Genomic DNA, 24,334 nt, shown 5'->3' with positions numbered 1-24,334 from the left:
ATCTCTCTTTTCGTAGTCGTTTAAAGATTGAAGTCGGCGGAAGCTACAATGCAATCTTTAAAGGACGACAAGCGCTCGGCAATCCTCCTCGGCTTCCGGGAGACGACGGCGGGGCCCTTGCCGCCTCCTCTTCTTTTCGCTCTATTAAAGGTTCAAGTCCTTTCTCAATAATTGAAATCTTCCTTGTAAGCAAGGTTAGAGGCACTGACTTGCCAGCCACGTCACCATCCCATTTGCAAAATTTAGTGACCCAATTGATAAAAAATAAAATAAAATTGAAACCCGATTGACTAGTTTTTGAAAATACAAAAAGACATGTCATCAATCTTACATGAACCGAGGGCTAAAATGCATTGTCAATGGATAAGAGGTCTCGATTCACAAGAACCTCGGAAGTTAGCGAATGGCTCAAGAAGCTAGTTAAGCAACCAATTAAGGAAATTTTCGAACTTTTCGATTGTATAGAAAAAAGGGGTTATCTCCCTCGCGTTGTAGACACACCGTACCTCTTGAGAGATACGGTGAACAAAGCCTCTAGGAGGCAGGCACGTGACATGACCGCACATAAAGAATGGGGGGGACAATCAATGAAAGCCAGGGTTGGTGGGTGGATGGCAAGTCACGTGACGGATGCATGAGCAATCAGGGGAGCAACGTGACGGGAGTAATGTAGACTAGAGAGAGAGAGAGAGAGAGAGAGAGGGGGGGTGGGGCCCACTGGAAGGGTGGGGAGTGGGGACGGCCGTGCACCATGGCGGGGGGACAAATCGAGCGGCAGCAATCATTTGTACGTTGGGATCTTTTAGGTTTCGGGTCTATTGTATCCCGCCCTCCCTCCCTCTCTCTCTCTCTCTCTCTCTTCAATTACTTTTATTTCTTTATATAATAATTATAGATATAACTTTTCTTTTTCAAATAATAATTATAGATATTTGCGAGCGTAGGAGAGAGGGTGGATGTTGTGTGCGGACGGACGGTGACGATTGCCCGAGATGCCCCGAGGGATGGGGCCCCGACAGCCGGCTGGAGTAATGAAGAGGCGATCGAATTTGGAGCTTGAAGCCCCCTCGCCATTCCGTCATTTTCGTCCGGCTCGTATCGAGCGGCAATCCTCCTGTTCTTCCCCCCAGTTTATTGCTCTACTACTCCTCCTCCGCCATCGCCGCTATTGAGCTGGTGAGCTGAGCCACCTCTTCTTGCATTTGGGCTTGTTCGCATCGTCGAAAAAGAATACGCAAATCAAGATAATTTTGAATTAGATGCACAAACTCAAGCGAATCTTGGATCACTTCTCTCAAATTAAAAAAAAAAGATATTGAAGAAAATTATGCAAGCTCATATATGAAACCTCTGAAATTATTTCAATATTGAATGTTGGATATATAATAGTTACGAATCGAATCTTGATACCAACAATTAAAAAACTGTTTTCCCCTTGCTTCACCAAAACCTAGATCACAAGCTTACGATAAAAAAAAAAAGGGACAATTTTAGTAAGATTTATAATATGAATACCTTTACGCTTGGCAGAAATATAAGGTGCCATCCTAGGATTCTATTTCCTAGTACTATGACGAAAGTGAACTCCCGCTTCCATCATCTCTTACAAAATCGATATTCCAATATTTTCTTGTCATTCTTCTCCTTTGTTTTTGAATGGATTCGATGCTCCAATGCATCGAGAGTCTCTTTTCTCAACGTTTTGTCCGACTTAGAATGGATCGGTTTCGTAATTATGGCATTTCAAGTTTTTATTTAAAATAAAACTCACTTCAAATTTTTATTTAAGACACTTCAAGCCTCTATTTGAAATTTTCCGTTGTTTCCTTCTCGGTTCGAAAGCAGCTGCGGTTTCTTTTGTTTTTCTTGTTTGTTTTTTCGTTCCCTTTTTTTGGGTCTTTATACATTTATTGTTTGATTCGTATTATTTATCTGCATGACGGGGCCCACTGAAGAAATTCTGGGGAGGGAGAAGAGAAGAGAAGGGGGGCATTCTCACTTCTTTGTAATGATTGCTTCTGTGGAAAGTTCAATTTTTAGTCAGCCCTGACATCGTGAGGTTCACATCTATCTCACAAAATAAATAAATAACTAAATTGAAAAAAATATATCTCTATTCTTTTCATGCAAATAACTTTCCCTTCCGTCCCACTCCTCAGCTACACAAAAAAGGGAAAATAATGATTACAAAATGAAAACCTCGACTATTTCGATTTTCATTCTCCCCTTTCGTAAGTGGAGTTGCTTCTTCTTCCTTTTTTTTTTTTTTTTCATTTGGAAAATTACTGCAGTAAAAAAAAGGGGGACCTAATTGGCAAAATCAAGGGAGAATCGTGAGAATTTTGAAGTAACAAGGAAACCCAGGTAGCAAAATGTGGTGTCAAATTTGCTAGATATTGCCCTTGGTCCTGAATTTGCCTGGTATTGCCTTTCGAACAAACTTTTGATCCAGTCTCAATTTTATCATATATTTTTTTTTTTCGTGAAAAGCTACAAATTTTAAGTCAAGTCACCATTTTACCATGAACTTTCTTTTTTTGTTTTTGCCTCATAGAAGACACAAATTTTTACTTGAGTTTCATATCTGTCTCCGTTAACCGTCAGTCCAAAATCGCAGTGATGTGGCATTTTCATATTATTGCTCCAGCTTTTTTTTTTCCCCCAAGAAGACGATTTTTTTTTTTGGAGATGAATTTCTATGCCGGCCCAAACCACGTGACCACATCTTATTGGGTCTGAAATTTGGGTAAAAGCTAGAGCAATTAAGGATGACTTTCTTCAATTGCTATTACTCTTAAGAGATTCTTCATTCCATCTCGCTTGAAAATTTTTTATTTTGCGCTCAGCTTTCAATCTATCGTGCTTTGGAGTCTTCCATCTCTTATGGTCGGAGAGCTTGCACTCGAGACACTCAGCTCGAGACATTCAAACAGCTCATGCTCGAGAGTTTTCAATCTCTTGATTGTTAAGGGAAATTTTGGCCTGGGGGGGGGTTATGGAGACCATATTTGATAATCAAGTAAAAGTTGATGGTTTTTATGAGACAAAAAAAGTTTAAGGTATAATTGGAATTAAATCAAAAGTCGAGAATTTTTTACGGGACAAAAAACGAATAGGGTATGATTAAGATTGGATCTAAAGTTGAGATTTTCTTTAGGGGTATAAGACCCACTGGATTTGCAACATATCGGGTGGCTAGTGCAACAATTGAGAAATCATGTCAAAAGTAGAAGTTGCAATTATTCGCAGAGAAACCCTAAAGCTTGGTGTGATTTTAAAAAAGGAATTTGTGCATACAAAAGTTATTGAGTAGATAAAAAATCATGAGCAATTAAAGAACAAATGATGGGTTCTCTCAATTGTTGGCTTCTGGTGGAACTTACCATGAATTGGCTCTTTCCAAAAGTTGTTTTCTTCGTTGACTTTCGAGAATTACTTTTAGTGCCTCAATAAAACCATTTTTCGCGTTGATGTGCGTCTTGCGTAAAATGAATTTGCATGGACCACTTGCCTTTTTACATTTATTGCACTAAAAACAATAAAAGAAAACAAGAAGAAAAGAGAGAGGGGTAAAAAATTCGTAGTCGAATTTCTGATGGCAGCGTGGGTATCAAAAGAGTCATTTTGACGAATAAAACCCAATTTTGGGATTAGAGAAGTGTTTTGAGTGCTGTCTCTTGTCGTTCAAACTTTGGTCAAAACTAGATCGAACTTAATAATGTTAAAAAATGGCGGCAAAATTTGATGTGTCGAATGTTGTCTTTCTTTGAGATGACCATGGGATTCGAGATGTCATTACAAAGACAGAAATGGAGCTCAATTTTTGCCTACAGGTCCAAATTGTTTTTTTTTGGGGATCAAATCCCTTGTTTCTTAGTTCATGAGCAAAAAAAGACACTAAAAGTGTCAAAAGTTTATATGGCGTTCACTTCAAGGACAAAAATTTTCGTCAGCTCACTTAAATACCAAATCGAAAAAAAAAAAAAAACGATCACGTAAGTGCATCCAACTAGAAATTCCGGCAAAATGCTTTTATAATAGAAAGTTGGAAAATTTTCAAATAAGGGCATGAAGTGTCCACACTTTCTCAAATAAGGATATGAAGTGCTCAAATTATTTCAAAGAAAGATATGGCTGAAGGACATTTTTGATTTTCTTTTTCACATTCTTTTCCTTTTCTTTTAATGTTTTTCCCTTTTTCTTTTTCTATGTTTTCCTTTTTTCTTTTTTTTTTCTCTCCCCTCTACCCTCTCTAACCATCATCGGTATCAAGCATGGGCAACCCTTGCTCGGACCGGCGTCGGGTGACCCTCGTTAGATTCAACGAGGGCAGCCCGGTAGGGGCACTGTTCATCTTTTTCGTTGAAGCAACTCTCCCTCCACGGTTTCTCTACAAATCCTCAATTCAAACCCAATCCGTCAAAACCCTAACTCTCTCCCGTTGGCTATTGTACGAGAGAGAAACCATTACCAATCAAGAGTGACCCATAGAGAAAAGCCAAATGGAGCTAATCAAGGTCGGTTGGGAGATCTTCACCAATGTCCCACTGCAAGGCCGCCAAGCGCACCCGCTTCCTCTACATCGACGGCGGCGGGACCACTTGTATTGTCACTAGTGCTGCCCTCGTCCACCTTAGGTCCTGCGACCTTCGACGTCTTCACTTGGATTGGCGTCGGGGGCATCCTCGCCACCATGCTCGTGGCCAACGACAACTCTAGTCGCCCGCTGTACTTCGCCGGGAAGGCTGTTGAAGGGTTGGAGAAGATGTTGGGGTTTGAAGAAGATGGAGGTGTCAACCCTTGATAAGGCGGCTCTAGCCCGGGCGACCAAGGGGAAGGTTGCCCGAAGCCGACGATGGTGGGAGAGGGCAGGGGAAGAAGGAAAAAAAAAAAAAAAAAGAAAAGGAAAAGAGAAAATAGAAAAAAGGAAAAAATTTCAAAAAAGTAAAAAAGACGATAATGCCCTTTGGCCGGGCCTTTTTTTGAGACAATGAGAGTACTTTAAGCTCTTATTTGTAATAAGATCCACTTCAAGCCCTTATTTGAGAAAACAAACATACTTCATGCCCTTATTTTGAATTTCTCTAGAAACTTTAGGATAGGAACAACAAAAGTTACATAACTTTCGTACGACGTTCACTTGAGTGTTATAACTTTTTTTTGCTTACTTAAGTGTGACATCGGAGTAAAATTGATTACTTGAGTGGCATCTTCGATAAATCGACTTACATTGGATTTTTCGGTTAATTTTTATTTCGATTTGAGATTCTTAAGAATAAATAAAAGTCCCACGTGGATTATTATTATTATTATTATTATTATTATTATTATTATTATTATTATATCATTTCTTATTTTTCTTTTTTGTGCCGGCGGGGGCTGCGATGGCCTTCCAAGGGCCTCATGACCTTGTCGACCGCAGGTGAGGTGGCCCTCATTTAGTCATGGCGAGGCCTTTGTTGCTAGCGAGAGTCATTGGTGATCCTTACCGGAACATGAAAAAAAAAAAGGGAAAAGGAAAGTAAAAAAGATTAAAGTTCAAAAAAATTGTCAAAAAATAAAATCAAAAATCAAAAAAATAAAAAGAATCCAAAAAATTATCCACATCGATTTCCAAATGAGGTAAATTGCTAATGGCACTTAATTGATTGATTTTTCAAATTTGTGGCACGTAAGTGAGCGAAAAAAGGTTATGACACTCAAGTGAGCGTGGTACAGAAGTTATGGTATTTTACTATTCCTGTCCCTAGAAAGTTTAACATGAGTTGGTATTTTTTTTATTATTAAAAAGCAATCAAGTGGACACCTTAAACGATGTTGATTCGATGTGGCCGTATTCCAAAAAACGACGTTGTACGTTTGTCTTTTGGTTTTGGTGTTGAGCATGTTTATCCCTCCCTCTCCCCCCCTCTCTCTTCGAGGAGATACAGGACGTCGTCGCCAAAGGAGGTGAAGGAGGAGGTCCGGTGGGCGGTGGACCAGGCAAGGAGCTATAGGATGTCGCTGCCGCTTACATTGCCCGCATGTCGAGCAAGGAGCAGCGGTTACAGCAATGCACGCTTGCGATCGACTTATCCGTCTGGTGCCTTCGGGCCTCTATCGATGCTCTAGAGAGCAGCGGACTGCTCGATTTAAAGTTCGCAGATAGGCTTGAGAAGAAGATGTAGAGGACCAGGTGCATCATGGTCGATAGAGAAGCATCGTTATTTCTTCTTTCAAAAGCTCAAGGCATGTTTGACTGAGCTCATTCTCTTTCTTTTCCTATGTCGATTTCGTTGTCCTTGTCATTTACATTAGGAAAAATCCCTTATGATGTTTTGAAAATGATCAAATAATCGAAAGCTACTAATATGTTTATTGATTGAGTAGAACCAAATGAAAGATGAACAATCCAATATGCAAATGTTGTATTAATAGAACTTCTGAAGTTATGAGTTATCCGTCGGTGGTGAACAAGACATTGGGAGGACATGTGTTTAGAAGCTGGAGGTACCCGAGTAGAAAGTGAACAAGCCTAGAACGAGAAACTTGGTCAAACTTAAAAAGGACCTTGGATAAATAAGCAATGAGGTAGAGCAGCGATTGCCAATACGCTTGGAGGGACCAAAAGATAGAAGCTCAAGCAAAGTTCTGGATATTGTATCAAAAGTTGATTGATAACTTCACAAGGGTTGTTGATCATAAGATGAATAAGTGATACACATGAACAAGAAGAAGTTTCATTTGAGTTAGATGTTCGGGCAAGAGTATCGCATATATATTTCTGAATGAGTTGAATTATGTCATCTAAATTAAGTGAAGTGTCACTTTTGTAAATTCAACTACGCCTTTGAAGAAGACTTATATGCAAGTATCAGCAAGGAATCTACTAGCTTCTAACTTAGTGTTATCTTTGTTCAGATTTTGAAGGTTGGTTTTGTTTTTTGAAGACTGTTCATACACAATGAAGTATTTAGATTCGTAGAAGACTAGTTTAGTTTCTGACGACGGTTCGTAGACAACGATATATTCAAATTGTGAATATTGGATTTGTTTCTAAAAATTGATCAGAATTTGTGTGATATTAAGTTTCAGAAACTATTCTTATTTGAAGACCGCGGTCGACATATTTCTGTTACGGCTAAGGTGTTCATGGAAGTTTGTAATATTTGATTAATAAGAAAATTTTCATTAAGTTGATAGAATATCTTTGATTGGAAATTACCTTCCAAGAAACAATACAACTTTCATATTTGAAGAACTCCACTTATGGAAATTGAAGATTGAGTTGTATGAGTGACTTAATCCGAGGGATTCATATTCTACACTAACGGTCACCAAATCTTCATAGATACGGTCTCGTTCAATTAAAATTGATGACATCCAATCGGTGATTAAAGGGCGATCCTTTGAAGATCCGTCCAACGGCTAGTTTGAGGGTGAAGGAGTATAAAAGGGGATTCGTGGTGTTTTTGCTGGGTGCAATCAAAATCATCAATTCCAAAATTCTAGAATACTTCAGATTCACACTTATCCTCATGAGGTGTATACGACAATTATTGAGAGGTTTTGTAAGAGTGATTGAGAGAGGATAATGTGATCTATCAAAGAGAGTATCATCACTTATTGTAAACCTCCATGATTCATCTAATGAAATCCAGCTTATTGACCGTCAGCATGGGAGAGTGGACGTATGCTTTGATCTAAATCGAACAACTATAATTTTTGTGTGCAATTCTCTTTATCTCTAAACTCTTTCTATGGTGTTTAGAATATTGCATACTTACGTTCGAGAATCGATCCTGCATAATATTCAGATTTTGAATACGTGACTAATTTGATTTGCTTCTTTTAATTCCGCGATTTAAAGTTAAACTTATTTAGAATCACATATTCACTTCTCTCTAGGTGATATTGCTAGATACAACAGGTTACGCATTTATCGTGGTGGATGATGGTGACTGCGACGCATAGGCGGCTTCGTGGAGGGAAAAGAGTTTTATTTTGGAGGAAAATTGAACTATGAATTTGGGAAAATCAAATTAGGGCTTCCAATTTGGGGCAAAACTTGTAGACTACGTCGTTTAAGGGATAATATGCTGATTGAGCAGGCAGGCTAACCACATCGGTCAAAGATACTAATAAAACATGCCCACATCAAATTTTCGATGACTTCAATCTTAGTTAACACTTAAGTGATCTTTTTTTTTTTAAGTGATGCTAAAGTGATCCGAAAAAAATTTTAGGCTGTAAAGTGAGAGCGGTGCGAATCTTTTAGCATCGAATTGTCATGTCATTAGTGCAATGTCAAGTCACTTCTCTATCGTGTTTTGCATATGGATTGTCATTTCGCATTGATTCGTCATTTTGTTTTGCATCTAAATTGTCATGTTATTTTGTATGTGATTTTACAATATTATATCGCTTACTTACCATGCTTTTATTTTTATTTGTCATGTCATGCCATATGGGGATAATGAAATGCCATGTCATTTCATCATGGCGTATTGAATCTACTTTGTCATGTCATTTACCTGCGAAGTGATTGCCGTCGATTATGGACTTCAAATCAATAAAACCTCCTAATGCTACGTGCAATTATAGGAAATTACAAATGCTAGACACGATTTGCTATTATCTTGTAACGATTAACTACACGAAATTGCGAATTCCGACAATATCGACATATCCACCCAACAGTTATGTGCTCGTGTTGATAACTGTTTGTCTTCGACGGATGTGTTGGCAGGCTTCTGTTATGTTCATTAATTACACTGCCTCAACTTAATCAAAATATGGAATCACTTGCTGTCAAGGACTTTGTCGACCGGTTTCTCTTCCCGATGAAAGGTTTCTTCGATTTTTTAGCACCGTGTGCTGTCGATTTTCTCAATGTCGACAAATTTGAAGTTCACCGATCGTCCTATTCATTGATGACTTCTATTTGACCAAACTTTGTCCTTGCCGATCGAGCGCGTTACTCATCTCTAATAAAGGCTCGGTCATTTTTGGGCAATAGCTATATTAATCGATTTTCTCATGGAACATTTCCGGTGAAAATTTGAGTTTGAATTGGCAATTGTGTTTGCTTGTTCAAATAGTATGAACACTCGGGTGAGATCACATAACTTCTAGAAAGATTTCTTGGATGACTGATTAGGATTTGATTGCGTAAATTTATGAAACTCCACTCGATAATACAATGTCAACGGCCTTCAATTTCGCCGCGGTGGTTGAATCCTTATCATGTTGGAGACAAGGTGATGACCTCTCTTCATTGCATTTGCTCATAATTAGGAAGCCGCGTTCCTCGAATATGTGCCTCTCGCATTACTTGATCCTTTAATTTGAATAATTATACATCTCATTTTACTCATTGCTTTTACTCATCATTCACCTACTCATTCCATATCTAATGACTCAAAAGTTTTCATTTTCAAATTGAATGAAAGCCAGCAGGAATCTAGGGTCTCCTTTTTTTTTCGTTTTTTTTTTTTGTGATTTTTCCAAATAAAATAATTTTTTTATTTCCTGTAAAAAAAATTAAAATAGTGGCTAAATTTGCAATAGGAAATTATTTTTTTATTTCCTTGTGAAAAAGTAAAACACGAGTTAATTATAAAAAATCAAAACAATTATATGTGATTCTACGTGCTGTTGGGTTGTGGTTCATACTCTCCATCGGTAGGAAAGCATGAGAATCTTGCTCCCCGATGAGCGAGCGGGGGCCTGGGGGAGCTGCTGTAGCGAGGGTCGTGGGGGCAGCGGCTCCAAGCAGCTAGATGGTTTGTATAGTTTGAGCCAATATTTTTTCATTGGTAGTTTGTGCTTGGGCCGATGAATAGCTATTATTATATAATATTTTGTTCTCGATACAACAAGAGGTGCGATGTGCTAATTATAGTGGAATCCTCTACTGAACGTAGCTCCAATTTAAGGGTGAGCCAAGATATGACTTTAAGTTTCGATTTTTTTTTCTCAATTTTACACTTTATTTCGTTATGATTATTTGCCGAATCTTAGCATGTGGCAAATAATTGTACATTATGATAGTTTTGATTATTTTGGATTAAAAATCAAAAGTCAACGTGCGTGAGTCGCTAGACCTCCTAAGTCCTTAAAAAGTAAAGGGTGCAAATTAAAAAGTAAAAGTCAATTCAAAGACGTTTTAAGTCCAATATTTTTTTTTTTTGGTCATAGTCCACAATTAATTGATAGGGTTGTTTTTTTATGGATTTTTATCAGGTCCATGAACTGACCGTTTCTAAATAAGCACCATTTTCCATACATATTGTCGATTGCCATAATTAATGATCAGTCGTGATGACGTACCCAAAATGTTGCATAGAAGATGCATCTTAAAATGCGTTTATGCTTACATTCCATAGCCCCACATCACATTACTTGGGCAGTCTTCTTTTCTTCTCTTTATGATATTTTTGTTAGCTGTCCCTTGACTGTTTTTTTTTCAGCTTCGTGATAGGAATATATACGCGGGCAGTGCTTGCACGTCTTAAACGTTCTCGGTTTCTACATTTTCTTTTCACTGTAAACAAATATTACGACTAAAATCAATAAACACAAGGCAAAAAAACTTTATCACTTTAACATGTTTATCTAGATCGAAATTGAGTTGACACAGCTAACCCCAAAAAGGGCAAAAAAAAAAAAAAAAAAAGCCGAACCTCGTTTCTCCAACGACATCAATCCAACCTTTAATGATAATTTTTATTCGGTCTTGCTATGGTTCGTGGCTACTTCACAAGTGGTATGAGGATATTGAAATGCAATGTCACGGCACGAAGATTTATTTATCTAAAATACTCAAGTTGGCAAACATTAACAACTAGCCAATAATCAAGGAATCGTGTTGATGATTCATGAAGCCATATCAGTGTCATATAAATTTCTCATGATTATCATGGCGTCCCTAACCCTAACCCTAGGGCCAGAAAGCATGCGTGCAGCTAATTATTCGAATATTCTCGGTATAAAAGATGAGAAATTTCTTCCACTAATTGTCACCTCATAACACTTGGCCAAAAGGGTAAGAGAAAAAACGTACATATATATATATGTATATAAAATAGTCACCTCACGAGGACCCCGATGAGAGAAGCATATCTTAGAAGACAGGTTCGCATGCAAAACCTAGACATTGGAAGGATCTATTTTGTTCCCTTCAGACAACATCATTCGGCTCTTAGTCATGCAAATGCCTTTTGTTTCTCTCCCTCTCTCTCATCTTAATTATCATAATTATTATCATAATCATACTCACAATCATCATTATTCTCATCATCATCATCACCCTCCTCATCTCTCTCTCTCTCTCTCTCTCTCTCTCTCTCTCTCTCTCTTCATTACGCTTATCTGGGATGCTATGTGACTGCTGGGAAAGAGCCGGACATGGAGGGCCCCCAAGAAGGAATTAAGGCAATTTCTAGAGAGAGAAAGGAGATGAAAATGGGGGAATGATGGTGATGATGATGAGATTCCAAACGATGGCTTCTCGACTGTTTCATTGGCTTGTCAAAGTCGAGGAGGAAGAGGAAGGAGATCATGATTAATTATTATGGGCTCTCGATTGTTTTGCCAAAGTTCATCATGAAAAGATATTTTTTGAATTCTCGTCTCGGAATGCGTGGATTTAATTAGTGATGCTTTGGAAAGTTGAAGGAGACACAATTTCGCTTTCGATGTTGCGTTTTGGAAGGATAATATCTTCTTCTTTCTTTTTTTTTTGTAAAATTATCAGGGCAGTGATTAGGGTTGATGAGACGGAATTTTGCCTTGGTCGGCAGAAGAGAACAACTTTGACCAAATCCTCCATCCCCCACCACATGAACAATAGAAGAAAATCTTTTGGAGAAGGAGTGGTGATTGAATACTAATGATGTTCTTAAATGTCCCTTTTATTTTAATTATGATTTTTATGTAGCGATTTTTCTATGCGCTTCATTTTTTTTCTTTTAATTAAAGCACGCCGCTTTTTTTTTTATATATGCTGACTAATTAAGTTAGCCTCGACTTTATTGAGCACGCATTAATATTTTCTAATACATTTTTTTCTACGCGAATTGATTGTTTAGTCTTTCTTGAACCGGGTTTGAAAAGAACGATTTCCTTTTTCCTTCAAATTAGCAAAACCGGAACTCGGGTGTGTGTTCAACTGGAAACTCGGTTCAAGATTTTAGTCCGTTTGTTCCTTCCAATTGTTAAACGTGAAGAATTGAACAAGATCAAAAGAAAAAAAAAAGGATGAGAAAGGTCAATACTAAACTTTGTCATCGTTCAACCATGAAAAAGGTTTGTCAATATTGCTGGTAAACCTCGTCCTCGAAGTATTTTTTGACGAATAAATATCGGCCCGAATGCAAAGAAGTTCTAAGTGGATTTGGCTTTCCATCACAATCACTTAGGGCGTGAATGATAACCATTCTGTTTTAGAAATTGATTTACGGCTAGAAATAGTTTTTTCTATTTCCGTTTCTGGATGAGTTTCTGAACAAAAAAATGTGTTTGATAACGATATAAAATTTCTACTTCGAAAAATATGTTGACCGACCGGCGGCGGCGGCGGCGGGCGGCGGGCGGCGGGCGACCGCGACCGGCGGCGGCGGCGGCGGCGGCGGCGCGGCGGGCGACGGCAGCCGGCGACAGCGGCGGCGGCGGCGCGGCGGGCGGCGGCCGGCGGCGGGCGGGCGGCGGCGGCGGCGGCGGCGGCGGCGGCGGGCGGCGGCGGCGGCCGGCGGCCGGCGGCGGGCGGCGGCGGCGGCGGCGGCGGCGGCCGGCGAACGGCGGCGGCCGCGGCCCGGCAGCGGCGGCGAACAGCGGCGGCGGCGACGGCGGCGGCGGCGACCGGGTGGTGGTTGGCGACGGCGGGTATTTGATAAAAAATGAGATTTCTATTTCTGTTTCTCGGAGAAGTAGAAAATTTTTGTTTCACATTTCTTCTTCAAATCTATTTACGAAACAACTTTTTGTTTCAGAAATAGAAAAATAGAATTGCGTTACCAAACGGATTTCTGTTCCAGAAATAGGTTTGAAACAGAAATTCTGTTTCTGAATGGATTTCATGCACCCCCTTAGAGACTAGACAAAAGAACAAATGAGATGAGTTTCTAACGAGGCAAATCAAGATTATATTACCACCAAAGTAATGAGTTCATGATCTCAAAAAGGAAAATGTTTTCCGTCTATTAGATAAAGCTTCACTTAGAATAAAGACATCTTTTACTTTCAGTAACTGCAAAAAAAATTGGACATTAATTAACTAGTTTTATTTTTATTAATCATTGTCAATTTCAAATAAGAATGTCGGCAAGTCTTCATAACTTCTGAACATCATAATGATGTTGGTTGTCCCTTTCGTTTTAACTATAATTTTTTATACCGCGTTAGTTCAACACCTTTTTTTTTTTTTTTTTTGGGAGGGGGGGGTTGGGGTTTCATTAAAGAACACCGTTAATTAGCCTCAGCTATATTGTGCATGCGTTAATAATTACTTACTAATGGCTTTCTTTTTTATGTATGAATTGATGATTTATGGAAAAATTCCAAAGAAGGGCCTTAGCTCATCTCATTTTCTCAAATAAGAGCCTTAACTAAACCTTGTTTCAAGTAAGGGCTCATAGTGCTATCATTTTTTTAAACAAAGATTTGAAGTAAATGTTGTTTCAAATAAGGATCCGAAGTGGCTATAAAATCTCAAAAAAAGGTCTGATTTCAAGAGCATTTCGGTCTTTTTCCTTGTTTATTTTTTCTTTTTTATTAGATTTTTCTTTTTTTTGTTTCCTTAAAAATTAACAAAATTAAAAAAAAACATACAGAGGCCCTCTCATACTATGCCATTTCAAGCCGTTATTTGAAACAACGTTCACTTGGGGCCCTTATTTGAGAAAATAAGAGGACTTCGAGCCCTTATTTAGAATTTTCCCATGATTTATTAGATGCGATTTTCGTATTTCCATTTAATTCAAATTTCCCTATTTTATTCTTTCTTGAGCATGATTTGAAATGAGCTTTCTTAAGATAGCAAAACCAAAACCCGTATGGGTATTCGACTAGAAACTCAATTCAACATTTTAATTCGTTTGTTCATTTCAATCGTCCAACATACAGACTAGAAAAATATATGAAAAAGCAAAAGAGAAAGATTGAGACTAAACTTTTTATCGTTCAACCATGAAGAAAGTTTATCAATGTTGCTCACGAACCATGTCGTTAAGAGTTTTTTCCTACAGATTAAATATGAGTTCGAATGAAAAGAATTTGTAATGAGATTCGGTTTTCCATCAAAATCACTTCAAACTTTGCGAAAAGAACAAATGAATGGTTCTCTAACAAGTCAAATTAAAAGCATTACATCTTAAACAAATTAATACTTTTGAGATCCCAAAAAGGAAAAATGTTTTCCGACTTCGTAACACAGTTTTACTTAGAATAAAAAAATTACTTCTTTTGCGTTTACTGATTCCAAATGATATGTGATATAAGTTGATAATTTTTCTTTTTGCAAACTTAGCACAAATACATTATTGAATGAAAGAAAGGATGGGATTAATTTAGAGACAGAGAGAGAGAGAGAGGGCAATGTTAATTATAAATACTGAAACAAATCTTGTAATTGAAGGGTAATTTGCTCAATTAACATAAAAATTGATGTACCTTGACTAAAAAGAACGTGAAAATAGCACTGCGCTAATTTCTTTCCCAAATACAAAAATAAATAATCACGGAGAGAAAGGCGCCATCCCGTTGAGCCATGGCTTCATAGCTTCTCAACCTCACAATTATAATTTCAAATAAAGATATATGTTAGAGACTTCAAATTGATTATGAATTAGTAATTCTGGGTGGGGCATAGAGTATATCCTAATCTAATGTTACTTGTATAAGACATAATTTAGACGTGGCCGGTTCCACGGAACCGCCGGTTCCGGTTCCTAAAAAAGGTGGAACCGCCGGTTCCGGGCCGGTTCCGGGCCGGTTCCGGTTCCGATTCGGAACCTCCGGTTCCTAGGCCCAATAACTCTTTTCCCCCAAGCCTCCTCTTTTTTTTTTTTTTTTTAAAAAGCCGGGTTGGAACTGGCCCGGAACCGGCGGTTCCGGGCCGGTTCTGGTTCCGGGTTGGAACCGTGGGCCTGGTCAACGGGCCGGTTCCATATGGCCATGTCTAAGACATATAGTTGTCGCCGATACGAAATACGGACGCACAAAGGTTAATTTCTTCCTTGTAACCACAAGATAGCTTGAAACTCTCGATTCCCTTGGCAATGACATGAAGATTCGACACGAGTTGCATCCTATCATCAGGTTTGACCGGGTAAGCCCAATAATATTGACCAGACCCACCTAAAACCGGGTCGGGCTGTTTGGCCCGTGACTTGGTACAATCCATGCCTGCTTAGAGTAAAGAACCTGTGAACCAGGCTCAATGGATGCTGCCCTTCGACGAGGCGAGTCACTCAACTTGAGAATCGAGGACAGCGACAGCCTGGAGGAGGCAATCTAGCGGCTCGCGGAATGTGAAGATCAGGTTTGGCGGTCGATATATCATTTGGAAGGTGGAGGGCTATGTTAATCTCGGATTGGCGTTCGCAATCTCACAAGAAGCAACGGTTTTTCGGTTGATGACTTGGCCATGTTAAAAGATTGGAAGGCTTTCGACCCTAAAAAAAGGTCGAAACAAGGTAAGCAGAGAAACTCGAGAGACTGTCCGAGAGCCAAACTCGAAATTTGGACGCCAACGTGGCGCCGTCGTAGGTCTTCTACCACATCGACAACAACACATCACCAAGTCAATAGTGTTAATAGATAGATAACGGAAGAACTTAATTGCATGCACAAAATAAAAGTTGGAAGTATCCTACTTGACCCTTCCCAGCGAAGAAAACCTAATAATAGCTTTGCACAAAGCAGAAGGCGAAGCCAGACCAGAATTCTAACCATGAGATCCTGACCAAATTTGTACGATGAAATTCAAAAGCAGGAGCGAGAAGCTGCTTGCTCAAGAATGCATCTATAACGTCAATGAAGAATAGACATGTTCCTCAGTCGCCTGATTAGCATGAAGAATTTTGTTTTGCTATTTTAGACAGGGCAGGTCATGTCATATATGAATGCCAATCTCAGCATCCACAACCCGTGTGCAAGTGATGAATTACCATCATCCCCTAGTGCTTTTAGCCTCTTGAAAAGGATGCATGAGCTGGTACCCGTAAAAAGACGGCGATTGTCCGCCAGGCCCTCGAAAGAGAGTGAGGAAAAGCGCAGAACTTACTCATCCTAGCCACCTTTCCCACTCCAAGCCATCTCATCTCAATCCACCAAAATCTGTTTCGGTCGAAGAACAACTCATCGAGGGGTTGTCACCTATCAGAACCAGCCAATAGAACTGAATCTTAACAAGAACAGCAAAATGTTAAGATGTTATCCTCACCGCATGGATGTCCATATGAACTCAGGAATCATCTAACAAACTATTCGTCGTACATGAACTTTTCCAAAGACAAGACATTGATCTACAAATTCTCTTGGGTAGAACAAGGTCCTTTACCCAATTCAGCTGATCACTAGCTCAACAAGTGCATGAAAGTTGGAACGAAGTCACTAATGCACGGACATGGCAGCATAAAAGGACAGAACATCATTTTGAGGGATCAACAGTGATGACAGCTCCAGCAAACACCTACTATCTAGTAGTAACAGCTCAAGCAAATATCTACTATCTAGTAGTTCTGCACCACTCATCACTGCACAACAAAGAGATGCGACAGATTCTTTATGAGATTCTTTTTGTTTAATACTATTGCATGAGCCAAGACACACATTTGAACCGCCTGAAGCTGATCAACAGCTAAAAACTTAACATCCAATCCCACCACAGCATGATTTGCCATTCATAAGGCACTGGAGATTCTATATCAAGGAACTTATAACCCAAACAAAGCAGAAGGGGTTCAAAAGTTCCCTAATTACCTGAGCCACAATTATCCGGAAGAAAAATGAGACTAAAGCAGAGTTGCAGAAGCAGTTTTTAGGCAACAATTTTCAAACTTGTACAGATGTAGAGTACGAATACTTGATAGGTCAAGTATGCTTTCAGTCCAGCCGCCGCCTCCTGGTTGCACGAGAATCCCCACTGTCAACATCTGAAGTCCTAGAAGCATCACCTCTTCTTCTTGAAGATGAAGTCGAAAGGGATACCATTGAATCTATCTCAACAGCAGTATCCATTTGGCTTTCTGAGTTTATTACAGCAGCAATGCTCGAGAAAGAATCTCTATCGTCAACCGAAGGAGGCTGCTCCTCATTTCTTCCTAGATTATGATCGCGGAAATATGCTTCCATAGGAACCGTAGCATTTCTATAAGATTGTGATCTTCTAATCAATAAAGAGAGTCGACGGCTCCGATCAGTATTAGGGATGTTGTCCCTCAGAAAATGAACATCATCAACAGGCGGCACAATTACATTTTGTTCTCTACGCATTCCACGAGAAGTCAAAAGGCGATTTAGCACAGTCCTTGATGTTTCACGGATATCACTAGACTCAGGTGGCTGAGTCAAATCCTGGGCCAAATCAAATCTACCCCCAAGATGCCGGATGATGTCCTCCATAGGGAAATGCAGGGGAGATGATCTCTGAACAGCTTGCCGGAAACTTTCAGCACGACGTGCATTAGGCCTGCCGGGGATCTTGACAGTCAAATCTTCCTCAGGCCTACAAGTACTGTTCCCACGCCCATATATTGGTGTCACAGTCTTAATAGTTACCTCTCCCTTGCAAACAGGACATTCCTTCACATCCGAGTGAATGTGTAACCATTGGTAAAGGCATGGCCAGCAAAACAAGTGACCACAACAAGTCACAACAGGGTCTCTAGCCAAGTCCAAACATATATTGCAATCAAACAGGCTCCCCTCAGTCTCACCACCTTTCTCCATGTCATCCTTCTTCTCTGACTTGGCGTCTATTAGAAAACTTGCGTTGTTCTCACAAACTTTTGGCCCCTCTCCTAATCTATCCTCAGCAGGAACACTCCCCTCACCAGTGTGTAAGGTCGTCACATTACCCGAGTCAATCACCAGCTGATCCAGGTCCACGGATATGTTGCGAGCCTCCGGTGAAATCCGAGCTGCCCGCCGTCTCCACCGCTGCCGACCCCTCAACCTGGCTTCTCTCATCCTGCTAGCTTCCCTCATCCTGCGAATTTGCCCTTCGTACCAGGTCTCAAACTCCGCAATTTGCGTTGACATTTCCACTTCTTGATCAGAAACAGGTCCCAAATTCAGATCCAGGTTCATTGTATCGGATGTCTCCTCTCCCATGGATGGAGCTTCACTCCTCACAAGCCAAATAACCTTAAATAGTCTTTCTCAAGCTGCACGAGCGAAAAAAAGAGCGCCAGATTCACTCAAGAGCTGAGAACACTAAGACATAGAATTCCTTCCTAATAATAATAATAATATTAATAAAAAGAAATGCAGAACATCAGCGTAATCATCAATATTAGCCGCTGCCAGTGTTGATTCAGAAAGCGCACAACCAAAACCTTAAAGAAAGAAGAAAGCATCCTAAGACGTCAAGAAAAGCCCCAAACTATAAACCCAAATGGCAGAGGAAAAAACATTGGAAGCCCTAGACAGTAAAGAGCCTGCCGATCGCGAAGCCAATTGCAGCCACGGACATGGAATCGAAATCCAAGAGAAGTCAACTGATGCCGGCAGCCCCCCCATTAGAGCGGGGGGCCTTGAAATCAAGAACCTTGAGCAAAAGGGCAGGCGAGAAAAGCGGAGAAAAGACCTGAGCACGAGCGGAGATCTCGCCGAAGAGGGCCCCCCCGACGCTCGCTGCGGAGGCGGACTCCCCCTTCCGCCGGCGACTGGCGAATCAGCGCCGCGCCGAGCCAACTCCGAGTCGTGGATAATTACTCATCGTCTTCTTTCACAGAGAGAGGGAGAGAGAGAGAGAGAGAGAGATTTGGGGGAGTCTCTCTCATCAATTGGCAGCGAAGAGGAACGAGAGCGGGCGAGCGAGCGAGCGAGCGAGCGAGAGAGAGAGAGAGAAGGTGGGGTCGTGTAGGCACAGTACAGAGCGAGACTTCCCTACGTGAACGATTAGGATTTGAAGCGAACTTTGCAGATGGTCAGGATTGATTTGGGTTTGCGTTTGTTAATGTTACCCGCCACGCGCGTTCGCGCCATGCAGTCAAAGCTTTCAAGGCGCGTGTATCGTAACCGCGAGCCGCAGTTAAATTGAAAGCATTGAGACAGCGATAAATGCACTAAAATGATTAGAAATCCTCAAATTTGCCGTGCAATTGAACTCAAAAACTTTAAAAAAAAAAATGGAATCAAGTTCTAAAACTCGTTATGACAATGAACGATTAGAATTTGAAACGATCTTTGCAGATGATTGGGATTTATTTGGATTTGTATTTGTTAATGTTACCCGCCACGACAAGCGTTCGCGTCATGCAATCAAACGTTTCAAGACGCGTGTCGCATAACCACAAGCAACAGTTAAAATTGAAAACATCGAGACAGCGATAAGTGCATTAGAATGATTAGAATTCCTAAAATTTGCCGTGCAATTGAATTCAAAAACTTTCAAAAAAACGTAATCAAGTTCTAAAACTCGTCATGACAGTGCAATTGAATCTTAAAACTTTCAAAATGTATAATTAAGTCCTAAAATTTATCGCTAAAGTGTTCTCGAGTTTAGAGGTATCAAATGAGTGGGTTGGATCAAGTTGGGTCCGATCGAATATGATACGACCCATATTGACTCGTCTAATCTATTCATACCTGATCCGATTCGTTTTGATCCTTATTACCAAAACACGCTAATATTTTAGGAAAGTTTATACAACTCATTAAACATTCATTAAACTCTTAGCTGAATAAAAAAAGCAAATTAAACAATAAAAAAATATAAAAAATCTATAAATTAAAATACTTATAAGAAAAAGGGTTGGCAAAATGGGTTGTCACTCATATTTTTTTTGATCGGTTGTGACCCATATTTAATGAGCCCAATTTCATATGAGTAACTCGTGTTTTTGTTAAAAATCGATCCAATCTGTTCAAGACAAATCTTAAATCTATTTCACCAAGCAAACGAAATTTTGCTGGTGCTCTTCAATTTCAAGACCACAGAGAATCCACCATTTTAAAAGCGACAATTGACCAAAACCATGAAGACAAGCCTTGCAGTATTCTGCGACTTGTCGAGGTGGCGTCCCCTCGGTTTCAGGTTCTTCGACTTGGAGGCTGATGGGCTTCTCCAGGTCCCCCATATCCGTCGGGCGAAACCAGGCCTCCTGCTCTAGCACCGACTCATCGGACTCGTGCTCGTGCTCGTGCTCGTTCACGTCGTCGCTCGGATTACAATCAGAAGGAGGAACGAAGACCCTACGGTCGCGATCCAACGTGAATGGGGAAGGAGAGGACGAGGACCTGAGTGAGGGGAAGAGAGATGCGAGCAGAGGCGCGTGACGGAGGCGCACGAAGGAGGTAGGCGACGGCTGCTTGCGAGTTGTGAGAGCAAGACATGAAGCTGTGTGCGTGAGGTGGTGATGCAACTAGGGGTGTGCATGGTCCGGGCCGGTCCGGTCCCGATATGGAACTAGGGACCGGACCAGTAGTTCCGGTCCCCAAATTTTTGGGACCAAGGACCGAACTAGGACCGGACTGGATCGGGATTGGCGGTCGAGTCCGGTCCCGGTCTCGGCCGAGTGGGACCGTTAAAACCTAACCCTTAAAATATAATATGCTTCGATTGCATGTTAATTTGCAATCTTTACCCCCGATTGAATAAAAAAACACGCTGATCCAGTTTGCTCAACTTCATAATGAAGGCGTGTCTTCACATAATATTAGATTTAACAATGACATTGGTCTAACCGCTGACACAATAGAGATATATAAAAGACAGAATCGAAAAAACTTAGCTGGCGAAGACATACTAATAGTGATGTTGTTCACTAGACGGATTCCACATCCAAGCAGTGTACAGAAACAAAATACAAGATTACTCATTGAAATGAACAATTGAAACACATGAACAGTAAGAAATTGCTACAATTATATTAAATGAACCGATTGAATCATTTCTTTTTGAAAAGAACATGCCAGCATACACTCACCACACGATACACTGGAAAAGACCATAATAAATAAGATATATTGCATTCATAACATTGAGGGACCGTCCGAATTTTAAGAATGTATAGCCTAACAATGAAAATGACTCGAAAAATGAACATTGAAAATAAATAAAAGCTTCTTTTTTTAAATTGTATATATCTATATATAAATAATTATATATATTATGGGTGGTCCGGTCCGGACGGTTCGGGCCGATCCCATTCACCCGGAACCGAGGACCGAACCACCCCACTCAAGGACTGGACCAACCCGCCCGGTCCGATCCGGTTTGCTCACCCGTAGACCCAACTCAAGTACATTGTGCAATGATGACTAAGGGTGGGCTTGATTCAACTTTTTCAATGAGCTTTAGAGAAACGAAAAGCAGTTTAGCCTAAAGGGCTATGGGAAAATGCAAATAATGTCTGATGAACTCTGCTTTGAAAAGCAACTTTGAGAGAAAAGCTGTTTGGTAGAAACACATTTGGAATGTGCCTTTGGGTGATTAATTTAAGCTTTTTATTTTTAATTGGTTTAAAATTGAAAAAAGAAGTTTGCAACTTTTTAAATTTATACATTAACGACAATGTAAAAGATATGTATTAAAAAATTTATAAATAAAATTAATTTCTTTTTTTTTTTGGCTAAAAATATTCAAAAGGAAAAAAAATCACTTTGAAAGAAATTCGATACCCGATGCGATTGCGATTTAGCAAAATTCTAGTATATTTTGACAAAAATTTAGATGAAACTACACCAACTATGTATTTGTTTCTTCGAAGATACTAGTGGAGCTAATTGAACAGTTTTAGCAGCAATAATCAATCAGACAGAAGGTATATATTCAAAGAGAATAAAAGATTACTAATCACATGGTGGACAGATACCCAGAAGAACAAAACCAGTATAATCAACACAAAAATCAGTAAAAAAACAAAGAAAGAGAATTTCTACATCATGGGTTTCTCAGCAAACCAAACTTTCGCACAATAAAGGATCGATATGATGCACCCAATGGAGAACGACGCACAGAGAATAAAGAGAGCTAACCATCTATTCAGCTCAGGTAATTAAAACATATCACAAGCCATGAACGCCAATTCACGATGCGAAAACAAAGAACAATCAATTTTTTTCCTCTAAAAACATCGATTTTCCCTTTAATTTCCAATCCAATATTCTAGAAACAAACAGTAGAACTCGAAAAGTCAGGACAAATACAAGGCCCAAATCACACAAAACAAAAAGGAGAGGAAAATCCGCTAGAAATAGTCACAAATCTAACGAACAGAGGGACGAGAACAGAAAATGCGAGTGCAAGCTCCAAAAGGATGTTTCTTCGGATAGAAGGACATTAGAAAATCTCACCTAGAGACGAAGAGGAGATCGAACGAAGGTGCAGAGCGAGCGGCGCGACCGAATGGCAGGCGAGGAACTAAGCGAAGAGATTGGTGGAGGCGAAATGCTGAGTGGGAGTAGGAGCGGCGTGAACAAGGGTAACGTAGAGAGTGATGTGTAGATCTAGGATTGTATTTTTTAAAAAGGGAAAAAATGGATTCTTACTAAATTTTTAAGGGCAAAATATGTAATTGAGTAATCTTCATTAATTGGGGCTTCAGCATTCTCAATGTCAACTTTCATCCCAAGCCCTTTCAAAATAGTTGCCAAACACTCAATATTTTCCCTAATGGGTTTTGGGGTCCCAAGGAGCTTTGAAAATGCCGAACCAAATCCACCATAAACTTTTTGATGGGTCGAACAGGTCAAAAATGGGTTCTATATAGGTTCTATGCAGGTTCTATGTGTAACCCATTTTTGAGCCATTTTTACTGAACCTTTTAAAAGTTAACAACCCATATAGAACCTATTTATACAAAAATATGGGTAAAAAATGGGTCATGGACCTATATTGGCAGCTCTACTCGAGTTTTCAAATTTTTAAAAAATGCAATCAACTGAAAGACTTGATTTCATTAGTTTGATAAGTTTTATGAGTTAATTGCACTTTTTGAAAGTTTTAAGACTCAATTACACTTTTGTGACAAGTTTTAAGATTTCTAAAGTGCGTATCCTCATTTTTTATTTGAGAAATTACATTATTATGTCGATAATTGGCAACCCACCAATTCTTTTTTTTTGGTTGAAGCAATCCACCAATTGAATGTGTGCTTGATGGAAAATGTGGCCTATAAACCCTTATTAGAGTTTTTCTACTATTGGGATTTGTGCAAAATATGAACTCCTTCTTGCCCATAAAAAAAAATTAAGGTAATGATCACTTGATTTCATAATTTTCCTTCTCTTATTATTTATTCACGAAAAGACATATTTTTCTTATTTTATTGTCATCATATGTTTACCGGGTTAATAAATGTGTAATTTGACTTTCCATTCGATACTCGATTTCATTCGTTAACTTTCACTTTAGAATAGCGAACATTAGTCAATAGTCTTTTTACTTCATGAGATAAAGTGAATTTTAATCAGCAAAATAGATCATTATGATTCAAAGAAAAAAAAAAATGAAGAACCTTGTTTTCTTAATCATCTATACGTAATGTTGGCCCCGAAGACTTGTTATCTAGATTTGCTATCTCTTTATGTTATACTCTTGTCGTGTCAATTTTAAATTTAATCTAATATAAAATAATAATGAAATATTTACTAACCATGTTGTATTCATGAGAATCGAAACACAAAACGTTTGATTTTCTTGGGGAAAATTGTCAAAAAAGTCCTAAACTTTTTGCACTTTCGCCAATTCAATTCTAACCCTTTTAAATTTGCCGATTCAGTCCTAAACTTTTTCACCTTTTTACAATTCAGTCTCATTGGCTGAAAATCGTTGACGTGGACGCAAGCCTTCCTACATGGTACCACCGGCATCGATGTCAATAATTTTTAGTAATTTTTTAGAATTTTTTTATTTTTTTTTGCCCTTTTTTTTTTTTTTCCTTTTTTGCTTTCTAGGTTAAGGGGCCAATGAGGTTGCAGCCCCTCACTAAGGCCGACAAGGACGTTGCTAGCTGTCGTGGCTCGCAAGGGCTCGCAACGCCTTTTGCCGCGATCCCACAACTAGGATGGCTTTGTGGCCCTCGCCTTGGGTTTGGCGGCCTCTATCAGCCCTCGACCACCCCGCCAGCCCCTTAACCTAGAAAATAAGAAAAAGGAAAAAAAGAAAGAAAAAAAATTAGAAAAA

At 39.5% G+C, this 24,334-nt stretch overlaps 1 protein-coding gene and 2 long non-coding RNA genes across 4 annotated transcripts in view; 1 reads left to right on the top strand and 2 right to left on the bottom strand.

Annotated features, from left to right (window-relative positions):
* Window positions 1–15,847: 15,847 nt before the first annotated feature.
* The window catches only part of LOC125316022, a 25,134-nt gene continuing 16,647 nt past the window's right edge, over window positions 15,848–24,334 (bottom strand). The window contains exon 3 of the long non-coding RNA XR_007199322.1: window positions 15,848–15,990. This is a non-coding gene — a long non-coding RNA (uncharacterized LOC125316022). The remainder of the gene's footprint in view (window positions 15,991–24,334) is intronic.
* Window positions 16,849–19,015, bottom strand: LOC115737718. Of its 2 annotated transcripts, none has more exons than XM_030670011.2 (2): window positions 18,791–19,015; window positions 16,849–18,437 (listed from the first exon to the last, which is right to left on the bottom strand). In XM_030670011.2, exon 2 carries the CDS (start codon window positions 18,313–18,315, stop codon window positions 17,086–17,088), a length of 1,230 nt encoding a protein of 409 aa, XP_030525871.1. In that variant the 5' UTR covers window positions 18,316–18,437; window positions 18,791–19,015; the 3' UTR covers window positions 16,849–17,085. The 2 variants fall into 2 exon arrangements, with proteins under 2 accessions (XP_030525871.1, XP_030525869.1); XM_030670009.2 differs by having other exon boundaries at window positions 16,849–18,368.
* Window positions 23,287–24,334, top strand: part of LOC125316021 — a 26,065-nt gene continuing 25,017 nt past the window's right edge. Inside the window, exon 1 of the long non-coding RNA XR_007199321.1 lies at window positions 23,287–23,298. This is a non-coding gene — a long non-coding RNA (uncharacterized LOC125316021). The remainder of the gene's footprint in view (window positions 23,299–24,334) is intronic.

Source organism: Rhodamnia argentea, chromosome 7 (assembly GCF_020921035.1).
Source record: "Rhodamnia argentea isolate NSW1041297 chromosome 7, ASM2092103v1, whole genome shotgun sequence".
In the NCBI taxonomy this organism is placed as follows: Eukaryota; Viridiplantae; Streptophyta; class Magnoliopsida; order Myrtales; family Myrtaceae; genus Rhodamnia; species Rhodamnia argentea.
This window is presented reverse-complemented; position numbering and strand designations above follow the sequence as displayed.